This window comes from Copidosoma floridanum, unplaced genomic scaffold (assembly GCF_036245765.1).
Source record: "Copidosoma floridanum isolate Cflo_tuat_1 unplaced genomic scaffold, Cflo_Japanese_pri ptg000035l, whole genome shotgun sequence".
NCBI lineage: Eukaryota > Metazoa > Arthropoda > Insecta > Hymenoptera > Encyrtidae > Copidosoma > Copidosoma floridanum.
In genome coordinates this window covers 3,902,946-3,918,824 of record NW_028321912.1, presented here as the reverse complement: position 1 = coordinate 3,918,824, position 15,879 = coordinate 3,902,946, and the positions used below count along the sequence as shown (strand labels likewise).

At 32.9% G+C, this 15,879-nt stretch overlaps 1 protein-coding gene across 1 annotated transcript; it reads right to left on the bottom strand.

Moving 5' to 3' along the window:
* Positions 1-10,386: 10,386 nt before the first annotated feature.
* On the bottom strand, positions 10,387-12,847 carry LOC149373216 (aminopeptidase N-like). Its single transcript, XM_089597772.1, has 4 exons — positions 12,357-12,847; positions 11,868-12,282; positions 10,702-10,972; positions 10,387-10,616 (listed from the first exon to the last, which is right to left on the bottom strand). Exons 1-4 carry the CDS (start codon positions 12,845-12,847, stop codon positions 10,387-10,389), a joined length of 1,407 nt encoding a protein of 468 aa, XP_089453898.1.
* Between the last annotated feature and the right edge of the window lie 3,032 nt (positions 12,848-15,879).

The window sequence follows — 15,879 nt, the reverse complement described above, 5'->3', positions numbered from 1 at the left end:
TTTCACAGAACATTATCTATATATTGGAGCGCGCGGTGGCTCAGTCAGCTAGGTCGTGGATTGGCACGCGGGAGACCGTGGTTCGATTCCCAGCCAGTGCGACATTTTCGGGCAAGTACCTCTGTGATTTTTCACATGTGCTTTTTCACCACGCAATGCTCCTCGAGGAGGGTTTAGGCGACCTTCTCGCAGCAAAATTGCCTAATTCCCCCAACCCCCCCTCCCAGTAATGGGAGGCTTCCCATCCCTCGACCCTTCCTTCTCCAAAGTGCTTAGTGCCCTGTGTAGTGCCCTTATCAAAGGAGCCGGACGTAAAGCACTATAATATAAAAAAAAAAAAAAAAAAATCTATATATTGAAGAGCGCGCGGTGGCTCGGTCGGCTATGTCGTAGATTGGCACGCGGGAGACCGTGGTTCACTTCCCGGCCATAGTGCGACTTTTTCGAGCAAGTACCTCTGTGATTGTTCACATGTGCTTTTTTACCACGCAATGCTCCTCGAGGAGGGTTTAGGCGACCTTCTCGCAGCAAAAATTGCCTAATTCCCCCTCCCCCCTCCCTATAATGGGGGGCCACCCATCCCTTTCCTTGTCCCTTTCCCAAGTGCTAAGTGCCCATAGTAGTGCCCTTATTAAAAAGGAGCCGGACGTAGAGCACTATAATATAAAAAAAAAAAATCTATATATTGAATGCACATATAGTTATAGTTCGGTGAAAATCTTATATGAGCACACTATCGCCATGTGACGGTAGAATAACCCTCATTCGTCACTTGGTGATAGGCCCTTGGGTTATTAATTAACATTTTATTAATCTATAGAGTGGTCAGTAAGCGCCCGGGGTCCCGATTCATCGGGTGATAAGCGCTGGTATATGTATACATCATATGTATACATGAGCGATAGTTCACAGCTTGGCCGGTGGTGGCGCTGATAAAGAAGCGCTCTGAAGGTTGCGGTCGGCAGCAAACTTTTGACCATCGCGGCCAACGCTGCCTCATTGTTTTGAAAGTGTCACGTTCAAGTTCAGATTTCAACCGCTTTATAGCGCTAGTAGAGATATTTCGTTTGACCCTAGTAAACACATTTTCGAAAGATTTCTTACAGATGTCGTGTAAGCTTCTAATGTCCATCTGAAAAAAATCTCTGAGGATTTTTGGAGGTAAAATTCTCTGAATATGTCTTTCCGATAGACATTTTTAGTTGCCAAGATGACATCCAAAAGAAATCTCAAGAAAAGGTGTTTACTGGGACATGTCGTTAGATTTCAGTTTTTTCGTTGTCTCATCCGAACATTTATAACATTGTGATCTCCTTGTAGTACTCGCTCATAGTTTTTTGCCACCAGCAGAATTTAAACCACAAAATCCTAGACAGCAAAAAAAAATTTTTAAACCTAACATAATCGATCGATTTCGTTCAAATTTTCGACGTTGCGCAGATGACGGAACATGAAAGCAAGCACCATCATCATCATCATTATCATCGGTCCCTGTGTACGAGCGTACAGCTCGACTGCGATTGAATTCGGTGCCATTGAATCCACGTGCTCGTCGCGATAACTTAATGAACAGACTGAATGATGATCCTTTCTCCGTATCAGTGATTATCTGCTGCGGTTCGGACCCCCCCCGAGCGTGTGTTCATATCCCTCTCTCTCTCTCTCTTTCTGCGTTTGTGGGCGAACTAAATGCTTCAATGACGCTTGATCGATGACTCGTCCCAGATGCGCTATTCCTGCTAATGACCTTTGCTCGGGGGAATACGGATACAAGCGATTTTATCTTCATAATTTTGTGTTTTGACGAGAGATACGGTTGAAAATTCATGGTCTACAGCTCTAGAAGGCCAGCATTAATGATTTTTCGAAAAAATACTGCTCTGAATTCGTAAAAAAATTAGTGCATCCGCTAACTTTTAAAAGACTTTTGTGTCACCTCACAGAGCTATTTCATCAGTAATTTTATTGGCTATTACTGATCACAATATTACTTTTGCGTGGATGAGTCAAGAACATTTTATCGTTAATAACTATGAAGTTCGTTAAAAGTTATAATATTATGTATGTAAAATTGCTACTGATGTTCTAAAGTTGTACGTGATTGATTCTCAATCTCCTTAAATGATTATAAGATAATGATGTAGACTTACGTAAGTTGAATTTAAGAAGTGTAGGATGGGTGTATGAGCTTGTGACATAGAAAAAAGTCGGATGAAAATGAGAGATTATAGAAATACATTTTCCCTAAATAAAGTTATTAATTTTACATGAATATTAATATTCGTTATCATAACAAAAGCATTAAACACATCGATCATATAAAATTAGTAACAGAGCTAATATTGGAATATTGATTCGTAATTAAAATTGTACGACAACGCGTGGGATTAAAGACCAAAATTGGAAATAGTTCATTACAGCGTGTGTAAAAATCAAATAAATTACAAGTAAATGCATTATGTAATTAACGATATGAAATCCAATCGATTTGTTAACAATGGAATTATTAGCGATCGTTTCACCTTAAGGTCTTCCACTTCATTTTGATTTCAAAGATCGTATGGTATTACATTTCGTAGTGAATATTGAAACAGCCAACGTCTAATACATTATAGTTTGTATTGCCACAATCATCTGATAAAACTACAATAGTACGACTCTTACACAAACCTTGGAATAATTGATACATTGTACGTGGATGTAGCAAACACATTGGCACTTGAGTTTATACAGTATTTTGATCGACATTAAATAGAAACATATAGTTACATAAACGTATCCTTTATTCTATAAAAAATCCTGCAACTAAATCTCTTTATTTACTTGTATTCCAAAATTCTGTTTGTATTTATAAAACAAAGCAAAAAGTATGGTGGTCTTATTTCCCTTCTTCTTACCTCTCCCTTCTATGAAATCGACTCTTACGCAAACCACATATTTATTCCAGTTTTAACCACAGGTGAATGAAACAAGTGTCATAGTTCTTTTTAATTTTTTAAAAAAGCTGATAGTCAGAAACAATATTTTCCTAAAGTAGTCACCTCTATAAAAAAAAAAAAAATCTTTTTATCCTTTGGTTCAATAAATAAAAGTTTCATTGAAAGTACATTAAAATTAGTCGAACGGACTTTATATGGCTATCCACACCATTATTTTCATAGTTCTTATATTACCAGTACATTATATTTTGGAACGTTGTCCAAATTTAAATCCATCATTAGTTTTAAACCAAGTCACTAAATCTGAACACCATTGAAGAAGTCATAAAACATGTCTTCAATGATTTCAATACTACCGGAAGACTGCACACATCACCTTTCCACGCGAGAAAAACAAGAATTATTGACGTTGAATCTCAGGCCGGGACTCAAACTACAGTATCACGAGTCGACCACTGCAGTCATTGAAATTGTGGATTTGCACATGTTAGGGGAGGAACTTGGAAAACGCTCCACCAGCAATAGCAACCGAGCGAATTGGAAATTGGTTTGTAATTCCATTTCATCAGTCAGATGCGGTCAGTAGCTTAAAAAAGAGGGGGTGACAGGGGACTGGAACAGATGTACGTTCACAGATACACATGCGCACGCGCTCGGTTGGACTATTGGATTCCGAGTTCTCGAAGGCCTAATCGAATACGTCGTTCGCTCTTCTGGTATTAATAACCAAATCTATTTACTTGAATAAACCTGCAATCGTCCGCATGTACGAAACTTCCTGAGTCCACGAAATAAACTGCTTACTGTGCATGCACACGTTTGATGAAAGCCTTCTCATCCCACTTTTTTATCGCGTTTGAATTTTTCATTTTTTTTTTTTTTTTTTTTTTTTTTTATGTGGATCGAATTTTAGGAACGGCATACGAGTATTTTTCTCAGCTGACTTGGCACTTGACAGTTCATAAAAAACAAAAAAAAAAAAAAACCGCAAAACATCCAGGTCACTCGAATTGGTGCAAAACAGTTTTATCGTCTGCGTGTCTCGGCTTTTCCATTTTCAAGCTTGTTTGGGTCGAAATCGGTATTGCATCGTTTCGCTTCCAATTTTCAGAGTCAGTTTCGAAAATGCTTTCATCAACGTTTTCCAGCTGACAACTTTATTTCCTCGTGGTTTCGAGAAATCAGTTAAAGACTTTAGGCTTACCATAGCGTTAATTCCACTTTTGAATGTATATCGTTGGACACTGAGGGAAACGCACTGATGTGTATCAACCGAGCATGTAAGACACAAGAAAAACTAAATCCGTGATTTTTTTCAAGAGAAATGGACGCAAAAATCTTATCCCGTGCCGAGATTTCTGGGCTACCTCGGTACTCAAGATGCCATCACAAGGAAAATCTTATCGAAACTTGAAACTTATTTACCGACAAAACTTTCTGTAGTTATGATCTATACCTCGCACACGTACTTAAGAGCGACGGTTTTTTAAGTAGACGTCACGAGTTACATCAACAAGAACAACATTTTCCAAGGACCAACCTCCGAGAGCGCGGACCATATTCAGATGTAGCAATAAGTCCAACTAATGCAAACGAACGGCCCTGCGAAACTGCTAATACGCATAAATAAACAAGTTAGGTCGAATCAGCCAGTTTGATCTATACGCCTGGGCGTAACGCGCGTTGTAATAAATATGTACTCACGAGGTAGCTTCCAGGATTTCCGGCGATACATCGTCCTTCCGAAGGGTATACATTCTCTCTACGTCTTTCCGAACTTTAATGCCTAAGTATAGGGAGAAGTGTGTGCGCGGACGCGGAGAAGGGAGGAAGACGAGTAATTTCCTCGGGGGAAGGCGTGAGGAGCATAAGGGCAAAGAGCGGTCGCAGCTGCGATGTATGATGAATGGATGGTCGGGTTGAACTAAATAATATTGATGGCCAGCGGAAATTGAAAGTCTTAACGCTTGTGGTGCGAAGTAGCACGACTACCTTTCTTTATTTTTTTTTTTATTTTTTTTCCCAAGTAAAGTAAACTTTCTGCACCTACAGATGATGTAACGCGTGACAGCAAGCAAATATTTTAAATTAACCCAGCAACATTTGATTATATGAGTTCGCCAAGTTAGCGATGGATTCGTGATTTGTTTTGTTAGAATTGTAGTCGAAGGGTTTTACCATGGATTTGGAAACTTGGATCTGGATTTTACAAAAATAAGTGAGGTAAGAAACGTGCAAGACAGTGTGAATAGACTCGAACTAAGTTTGGTTACTAAGTTTAAGCTTTATTGAGTTTGAATTCTCAAAATTTTTAAGCTTCAAAGAAAAACTAGCAGATAACATAAGTGCTAGGGGTATCCATGTGTATCAAAAATAATTCTACGCGGAAATGATACTTGTTCAAAATTTAGTGGCAAATGTATGCCCACTTGTTTACTAATTAATGAAACATTGTCGAATTTAAGTAACATGCAATAAAAAAAGAAACAGAGCGTGTGTATAGCAACGCTGTGCTTGTTTTTTCCATGAACCTCAAATTTGGGTCTTGGTCCATTCAGTCCTTTGTTCGTAATCATACCACTTTTTTTTAACTCTTAGTACTATTGTAGATAGATGGATTTGTGAAAAAAATGATTATGTGACCAAATATCCAAAGTCCATAGCGACAAGTCAAGCATGTATACATGATGCACTCATTTTTTACCATTCTGTTAAATAGAAAACTAATAGAACAGATAGATTAAAATATTATAGTCATATAATACATTACATAGGATGATTTCAAAATGTATTTTATTTATTAGTGGTAATTTGAATCTTTAGTTACGTCAAAGAATAAAATAAGAAATTGCAAGGTTCAAATATAATGTAAATGTTTTTCAATCATGTAAAATATGTAAAATAAATTAATAGCATCTACTGACGTTTTTAATGCTGGAATTCGTAAAAATCAAGCGTGGAATCGATCAATTTGTTCTAACTACTTCACAAAATTCACTAGATTGCAAAAGTTTGAGAGCAATGACTAACGGTTCAAATTAAGGACCTTATCAAGTATGATCTCATGATAGTCTCCGTGGCATCAGTCATTTGTGTCTTACAAATGAAGATGTCATATCAATTTATCAAAGGCACCTTATTTCTTTTTGTTAAAAAAAAAGTACTTTATTACAAAAAATTCAATAAAAAGTCATTTAGAAAACAATATAATGATGAGCACCAAATACAGCTTACACCGTTTGTTTGATATCATATTATAAAATAAATGTATAATATTGAGATATTCAATAGTGTACGCAATAAAAAGAAAATGATTTTTAATCAAGCAGTAAAAGTACAACACAAGTATACAAAAATATTTTATTTAATCATATTTTGACCTAATAAACCTTTTGACGATCAATATAACCTCACCAAAAGAAGTTATTTGCATCTAAGTTTGAAATTTAAATACTTAATAAAGAACGAGAAAAGTCACTTTTCTTAACCGTCGTTTCAAAGATATGATGAGCTTTTTAGAAATAACAAAAAAAAGTAAATAACATTCTAGCTCTTTAACATTAGATGTATGTAAGAATAGAAAATTAGTACTAAGCTAATCAAAAGCAGACATGGAACACCCAGAATTTCTTTACGAATTTTCTGATGAGGAGATTTCGTCAAAACTTTTTTGTGACTTCGAGTCAATAAATGTAAAGAAATGTGCAATAATTATAATATTCAACCTTAACTCTCAAGTAATTTTTAATGGAAAATTTAAATTCACATTTTTATATTTAAATTCATATTCAAAATGAGACCAGGCTGGCTTCTGATAAGTAGAGTAAAATTCTTATACTTATAATGTACCAAGTTATTAAACTATTTGACTTATAATTAAATTTCATCTGATTTGTAATCAACTGTGTGCAACTGTAATCTTTTCATATTAATGATTCTTGTGACAATTTTATTTTGTGGGTGAATTTTGGAAATTCTTTCAATAAAAATTCGTAGTCTATTTTCCTACTCGTCAAAAATTTATTTTCAGAAACTAATTACTAAAAGCTATCATTCTATACAGATTTTTTAGAATGAAAATTTTAAACAATTTTTTATAGTAGTTAGAAACAGAGTATTAGTGAAAAAAAGTCTCATTTTGAGATATTTTTGTATGACTAAAAGATATTTTTTTTTTTAAACCTCTTATCGAATATTAATATTAATATTGAACAATATATATGAATCAGTCAGGTTTACGATTAATTCATTATTAAAAAAAAAATTAACGGCATCTTTTCACACACTTTTTCTCTGCATTTGATTCGTTAATTAATGTACAGAAAGTGAGATTTAATTTAATTTAATCTCATTTTCTGAGAGTGTCATCAAAAAATTTTCTCAACGGAACCCAAAAAATAGTATCAACTAAAGTTTCAAAAAATATTGTTACCTTTTTCTAAACTCAGTTTTTTATCAGCTTATGACTTAAAAAAACCCAAGTATAGCTTTGAGACATACTGGCCATCGAACAAACGATATAAGATTTAATTTCGTGTCGTGATCACACCTATTTCCGTTTCAGAAAATAATTTATATGTTTATTAATTTTTTCTTCATTTCTTGCTAACCATTCAACTCTCTTGTTAGTCTTCTCGAAACCCCGGTTAATTGTTTTCTTAAAAGACTGCATGAATTTTGACGTTTCGAGCTAAAAAGTGCATTGAAAATTAAATAAATCAAACTAGTTTATGTCTGTTAGGATACTCACTTTATTCCGTTGAAACAAAGATATTGTTTTCTCCGCAGTATCGAGAAGAAGATATCTTACGAATACTTTGCTGCAACATTTACGAAATGCAGTACTAATTTAGTATCACATACATCAAGAACTATATTTTAATTAATAGACATACTCTTTCTTAGTTGTAGGTATAGGCAAGTCATTGATGAGCAAATCAATAGTAAAGTCCACTCCAAACGGGTTGCACATTAACATCGACGAAAAACAAGTATACATTTCTTCTAACTAATAATTTTTTAGTGTATTCAGATGTTGTTGTATAACGAATTTATTTCTAACACATCCCGCATAATAAGCTAGCTCATTTTTTACGTCAGAATCATAATACAATGACGTATTATTCAAAATCAAATGAGAAATATCTGACTCATTATAAATATCAAGACCATGACGTAGTATAATTGTATTTCCGGTTGTATGGATTATCTCGCCATAATTGCATTTTCTCCCTGGATATCTTTCGACAAGATTTCCTGCCCGTCTTACAAGCTATAGATAATACTCTTGCTCTGCATAATTCTGTAAAATCGCTGTCTTCTTTTCTTTTATCGAATCTAATGGACTTGACCATTTTTCGGGTAATTTTTGAAGCATATTCCTAGAAAAAAAAGAAATTTTTTAATAGTTACATCGTAATTAAGATCAGAAACATTTTTAGGTTTCATAAATCCATGTAAAAAAATAAATGTTTTTATTATACACTATTTATACGTAGTATAGACTGTGTATAGACTATGCATGGAATCGAGTATACATAGTCTACACGTAGATTATACATAATCCATACGTAATGATACATTATGTCACTAGGGCACAAAGTGAAAAAATTAGCGCCCGAAGGACGCGATTGTTGTATGTTGGTGCCCGAGTCACGTATAATGTTTTTTTTACCGTCGTAGTCAAGTGCAAATTTGCGCTCGTGGGCACACTTAGCGTCCAGTCAATCACGTTTCTGCCCGCGGGCCCAAAGTGATTACAAGGGCGCAAAATGTGGCCCGAGGGCGCAAAGCGGCAGTGGCACGTTGTGCCCATGGTCAGAAAATTACATACAATTTGTTCGTACATGTTTGGTGGTAAACAAATACTATAATTTAGAAATAAGAGTTTATTTTCTATTTCTTCTAACAAAATGATAAATAAATTATAGGTTTCTCGTACAGGTATAATTTTATCGCATAAATCAAGTTTTACTTGTGGGTGAATTATCGCAACCTTATTCCAATCACTAATAAATTCTCGCTCAAACGCATAGACGTAACTATTTATTCTTATAAAAAATTCTATTTTTCCGTAATTTTTTTGTGTATTCCAACATACAATTGATGTATTCTTTTTTTCTCTCTTATATATAACTTTGAAGTGTATACTTTGTTTTTTATCATTGCTTTTGAATAAACTTTAACTTTATTACTTTCAATAATTAAATTATTAGCAACGATAAAATTATTTAACTGCTCCAAATCATTATTATTTAATTGAACTGTTATTGCACGATCAAGTACGATACCAGTACAATTACCTTCAAAAGTTAAGTCTTATTAAGTTTTATTTTTTTATACGTAAAAACTATTTATGATTTTGATTAAATTCATAATTTAGCAGTTGTAACGTACGATATGCAAGGCATATCATACTGACTCTCCCTAGTAACAGCGAGGCTACTTTAGCAAGAAGGCATCGACAGGTGGGGAACAAGGTAATATAAGGCCCAGTGAGCTTCAAATCACGACAGTCGGGCATTCGCAGTCGATCGCTATCAAAAGGATCGGGCGTTATCAAGAGACTCGTGCGTTACCAAATCAAGACGCCAAGCAATAACCATGGAAGGACACGACGAGCCTAGAACGGAACCACACGCGTGACTTTGCCTTATAGATGGGTATTTCGAATAAAAGTGTTTAAAAAAATATACACATTTCCGTCTTTAACATGAAAAGCTGACCAAGCCCATAATGGCCCCTATCTTTTAATAAAAATGGCGAAATGTCTAAGTTCACGGACCTTATAAAAACATTCTTCAAATCAATATCAAGCTTTTATTTCATCTGAAAATATTTTTAACATTGTTTCTGCTGTCTCAAATTCATTAGTAACTATTAAAGATTGTATAACAATACACACATGGTAAGAAAGACTAAATTTTTAAAGATCGCTAAACCATTTTTTGAAGCGTGAGCGCAAAATGAATTGAAATGTGCACAAGTTCCTAAAATAAGTAACTGATACTATTTATTATGAGTTACTGTTTTTTATTTGTTTAAAACCGTCCTTAAAATGTAAAGACTAAATGTGAGATGTATATTAAAATCTTCATATACTAAAGAACCGAGTGATAATGTTTAATGTCATTATTTTGTAGAATAATTAACTATATATTCAGTCTATTTTTTGATAAGTATGGATTATTGACAGATTACGTATACACTTTGTATACTCAATTCCATGCATAGTCTATGCATAGTCTACTATGTACAAACTATGCATAATAAGAACATATTCTTTTTACATGGGAAAGTAGTACATTAGCGAAAAATCGCTTAAAGAAAAACGAAATTGAAAGTACTCAAATAACAATGAAATCTGCTGCAAATTACTTAAGGATTAGTTTTGTTGTACCTGAAATTTCGAGTAACTTTTTGTATTTGCTAGTTGATTGTCCAGCCATTATAGGATGATCAAACCTGGCTGCCATGCTAGACAGTTTGTTTCATCTTTTAAGTAGCTGTGTAATTTTAGAAGAATTTTCAAGTCTAATTTATTTTGCATTACTAGCAAAAAAGCATCATTTAATAACTGAACACGATTGTACAGATGAACCTTTGTATAGTTTAGTGACGTGAGGTAGTCAATAATCAATTTCCAATTGGTTTCATCGTAATTAACTATGTTAAAACCTAGTAACGCATTATTTTCTTTTGTTTTAGCAATTAATTTAACAGTAAGTAAGTATTTTTACGTAAAAAGATTTATATTGCTTACCTGTATATTGTTTATTAACAATTATCCAATCTTTAGGTTTAACGTCAGCACAAACGGTCATAGAACGATTTGTTAACCAATACTGCGTTGAAGTGTTGGCAAAATCTAATTTCTTTCTACTTGCATAGTTAATTGGAATATGCCACTTGTGTTTGTCATACGCTTTTCTATCAAGCACTTTATTTACGGAGAAGCGTGTTTGTTGGAACTCTATTTTGTGAGATGAATAATTTCTCTCTACTTGTAGAATCGGATAACCTTCAAAATTATTCTATGAATCCATAACTGATTTTAGTTGCAAATTTATATTTTTATTATTGATTACTTCCTGTACTGCTTGATAAAAGTCATTTAAATTCGCATATTCACGGTATCTAAGAAAAAAGCGAACGAATTAACTGATAGTTTAGAAATAACAAAGGAGAAATTGATAGATTAACTTACAACTGTGTAAAATAGTTTTATACTCCTTGTTTAAAAATTGGCTCTGTAAGTGTATGTTGCATCATACGTACAATATGTGCACCTGATAACTCATAAACATTTTTGTTTTAAGCTTTTTAATCATGACAATAGAGACAACATGAGTTTACAGTGAAAATATAATCAAATCTTTTAACATACCTTTTTTATAAGTTTCAAAATCATCAAAATATGAACTATCGTCTTGTTCAAGAGTCGTCCAATCCCAGTCGTAAATATAAATATGTGACCCCTGGTTCGTAGATATTGGTAAAAGCATTGTAATAAAATAATCTATAGCTCCTTTTTGAGGATCCACCTAAGTTTCGTGTTTTATTCAGAAGATAGTTTTCTAAAAACATTGATTATAAGTGGCCAAAAATTATAATAACCAAGTTTAAAAAAAAATAAAGAATACTTTATACCTTATCCAGAATATACCAACTTAGATATGTACTTATGATGTCAGTCACAAAATTGTATTTTGACGACACAACGTCTTCAAACCAATGAATTGTTAGCTATCGCGCTGTTATGAGTTGACTTTTAATTTGTTGTTCCCGAATCAGTAAATCATTTGAACTTAAAAAAAAACTTAAAGTTAAATTTACGTGTCTATGTTGTAACAACAAAACCAAATAATCAGTGCAATCGATATTTAAAGTAACTTACGCATCAATAGTTAAGCCCCAACTTGAAATTACAAGTCCCCACGAAGTTGGTAGGCTGATAAAATCCCACTTTTCGATTTCGTTGGTAATATTCGTAAATCTCTCTAGTTCAGTGATAACCTTTTGAGTGAAACTCAATCCATAATCAGCATACCGAAGCAATTCTTGAGTAGTCCATACCGTTATGTTTTCAGCATCATTGCTAATGTTTTTAAAATCTAAAACACACAAGCCTAATTGGTGAATATCCATCGGTGGAGTCTTTTTGAATACCGATGTTGCTGTTGAACCCTTATAAGACACATTTTTTATTGGCATGCTTGAAAGTGCTACGTAATTTTTATCGTCATTTATTGTAACATCAAAGGTGGCCTTGTGGTCAGATTCCAGAAAACAAGGAAGAACTGAAGATGTGTATTTAGACCTTAATATTGCTCTAATGAAGGACCTGAAATTTAATTTTGGCTCGTTTATATTATATATCATAATCATCGTACACTTGGTTATAAAGATAAAACTTACACATTTTCTTTTTTCTCGTTTATATAGGAATCCACAACGATTCCAGCTTTTTCTTTCTTGGAAATAGTACTAGTATAACTTATTTTCAACAAGAGTTTTTCTTGTGGAAATTGGTCATAAGACTTTGTAAAGTATACGAGATTCTCGTTTGGTTCAAAATCCACTGAAAAATCGTGGACATCAACTTCATCTGATGTTTGTAACGAACAGTTTTCACGACCGAATAACAACTTGTTAGACAGCAATGTAATGTTGTTAACAGATCTTTCAACGTGTAACTCTATTTTCACAACACTTTCAAACGTTAAATATTTTTCAGAGTTTCTGTCAGTAAAGTAAGGTGTCAATGTTACATTGTAGTTAATTGGCCGAACATTTGCAGTTTGCTCGTCCTTAGCACTGTCAGATATACTGTTGACTGGTATTTCACCTGCATAAGTTTGGATACATAAGCAGCCAATGGTGACTAATGGTATAATCACCCTTAACATTTTGGTAGTATCCCATGTACCTGTAATCATAAAAAAAAAAAAATAAAACAAGAAATAAAGAAAAAAAAAAAAATAAAAATGAAAAAAAAAACAACAAACCAGGGGGGATAAATGGGTCATGGAACCCACGGTAAGAACGAAGTTCTTTAAACATGGGATGAGTATAGACACAATTTCTCAGGTAACAAGGGGGTCGCCAGACCTACAGGAAAAACGAAGCTCTGTAAACGTTAGTACTACATTCATGTTGTTTACTAAAACAAAAATTTGAAAAACGAATGAAAAAAAAAAACAAAAACAATAATTAGTTTAGTACTCACGATGGTTGAACTTCGTGAGAACGTCGTGCATAAATACAGTACTCACGAAGTTCAACCATCGTAAGTACTAAACTACTTATTGTTTTTTTTTTTTTTTTTCATTCGTTTTTCAAATTTTTGTTTTAGTAAACAACATGAATGTAGTACTAACGTTTACAGAGCTTCGTTTTTCCTGTAGGTCTGGCGACCCCCTTGTTACCTGAGAAATTGTGTCTATACTCATCCCATGTTTAAAGAACTTCGTTCTTACCGTGGTTCCCATGACCCATTTAGCCCCCTGGTTTTTTTTTTTTTTTTTTTTTTTTTTTTTTTTTTTTTTTTTTTTTTTTTTTTTTTTTTTTTTTGATATTTCTTGTTTTTTTTTTTTTTTATATTTTATTTTATTACATTTTTTTTCATTTTTTTTTTATTTCTTGTTTTATTATTTTTTTTTCATTTCTTGTTTTTTTTTTTTTTTTTCATATTTCATTGGATTACATTTTTTTTCATTTTTTTTGTATTTCCTTCATTCAATTTCTTTCTTATTTTCATATTTAATCTTTCGTTTTTTATTTCCTTTTCTTTTTTTTCATACATCATTTCTTTTTTTTTCATTTTTAATTTCATTACTTTTTTTTTAAATTCTTTTGTATTTCCTTTATTTTAATAATTTATTTATTTATAACAGTAATTATTAGCATTACTGTAATGCCAAAAAAAACCTCATAGTTAAAAAAAATCGGTCGGTATTTTATGCATCAAATGCATAAAATACAAATATTTAATGCGTAATAACGCGCCTTATTATGTTTAATCTACATAACTATATTTATGCTAATAAAATCTTTTTTTTTTTTTTTTTTTTTTTTTTTTTTTAGAAAACAAATACATAATTTATCATGAAATAAATGTAGTGTCAGTGAATGCGTATAAAAATGGAAAATTGGAGATCGAGGCCCAAGCAGGAAATGAACTAGGGATCTGATCAGTCCCTGATCACGCTATCCTTTTTAATGATCAGGTCCTGATCACGCTTGTAACGCTTATCTGACCAGGTACTGGTCAGACAGCATGAATTTATCCTTACTTATTCTGACCGCACATGCGCATTGCTTGATCTATGAATCTTTGTCATCTAAGTTATAACCATCTAATATGAATATATGATTTTTATTTTCTGATCTTTGTTATAAATATAAGTATTTGTAGCAAAAAATTTAATTATAAGTATAAGTTTTTAGCAAAAAATTAATTTCTGTTATAAACTGATCTAAATACTTTTCTACTGAAAATGGTTTCCCTTCTCCACAATAAGTTGCAATATTAAAAGGTTTATAAATGTTTGATTCACACTGAACTCTGCATAAAATTGGCCAAAACTCAACTGAACTAGACTTGTACAAAGGAAGACCATCGACATTTTATTGCAGCATCAGAACTTTCTCTTTATGTGAGTCTACGGTTATGATTTTTTTCAGTTGGTTTTCTATCCCGAAGTATACAAATTCAGATTTGTCACGTTCATTTTCCTCATTAAATTTTTCAATATTATAAAGAGAAGCACCAGCAGTTTGCAGCAATGTTTTTGAAGTTTTAGGTAGGCCAGTCAACCAGTCAGCATAATTTTATCTGGTTTGTTTGTTTTGATGTTATTTTCAAAATTATCACTGTCACTGCTATCACTACAAGAACCAACTTTTTGAGTTAACCTATACTTACGGACTCTATATTTGGTAAGCAAAGCCTTTCTTTTTTTGCTGTCTATTTTTTAGTAATTGGAGTCAACTTAATAATCCTTTTTTTATTTATATTATAGTTATCTTAGTTTGCTTTTACTCATATATTTATAAAAATTTGACTTATTTTGGAGCAGTACCTTGGCTTTCTGCTAGACATATGTGAGTATGCATACACATATATGTATATATACCAGACGCTCTAAGGATAAAATGATGCTGGCTGACCAGTACCTGATTAGATAAGCGTTACAAGCGTGAGCAGGACCTGATCACGATGACTGATAAGGCCCTGATTTGAAATAAGGATGTCCTCATTTCATTTCTGCTTGGGGGGTTCAAATCTCTTTATTGGAAAATGTTTTTTTTTTTTTTTTTTTTTTTTAGAATTGTAAAAGAAAAAATTCAAAGTGAAATAAAAATTATTGTGGGAAAATAATAATTGCTTGGGAGTGTGAGGGGGAATTGTGGATAAAGGTGTGGAGAAGAGTAACACGGCACGGTTGGCAGATATACATATATAGTGGGGAGAGGGGAAGTGTATAGAGAACAGTTGGTGAGGGGGACAGGGTAAGGGGGGAAACTTGAAAGGAAGAGACTTCGGGTGGAACCACTTTCGTTTCCAAAAAAAAAACAAAATCTGTCGGTTTTAAAATTCTAGCCCCCCGAGTAACGCGACATAAAGAACTTCATTCTAAAAATTATGTACCTTATAAAATTATGTATTACATGAGATATTCTATATCATATTATTTTTCATGAGCTTATAAAATATTTTATAGATTTTTGGCATGGATGGTTACACTTTTGTTGTTAAATTGAAAAGAATAATAGAGATTATCTTCAAAAGTTGTTGGTACACCTACCCCATTAAAATTAAATTCTGCATCCCATTAATTAAAATTCTGTTATAATAATTACAATCATCTATTCGTTTCTGAAAAAAACACGTAGGATGCTACTTATATAATAAATAATAAATTGAATGATTTGGTAG

Coding starts and splice junctions, on each gene's coding strand:
- LOC149373216 (XM_089597772.1), bottom strand. CDS start 12,847: ATGTTAAGGGTGATTATACCATTAGTCACCATTGGCTGCTTATGTATC. Junction 10,973..11,867: donor TACCAACTTCGTGGGGACTT/GTAATTTCAAGT, acceptor ATGGATTCATAG/AATAATTTTGAAGGTTATCC. Junction 10,617..10,701: donor TGTTAATAAACAATATACAG/GTAAGCAATATA, acceptor ATGCGTTACTAG/GTTTTAACATAGTTAATTAC.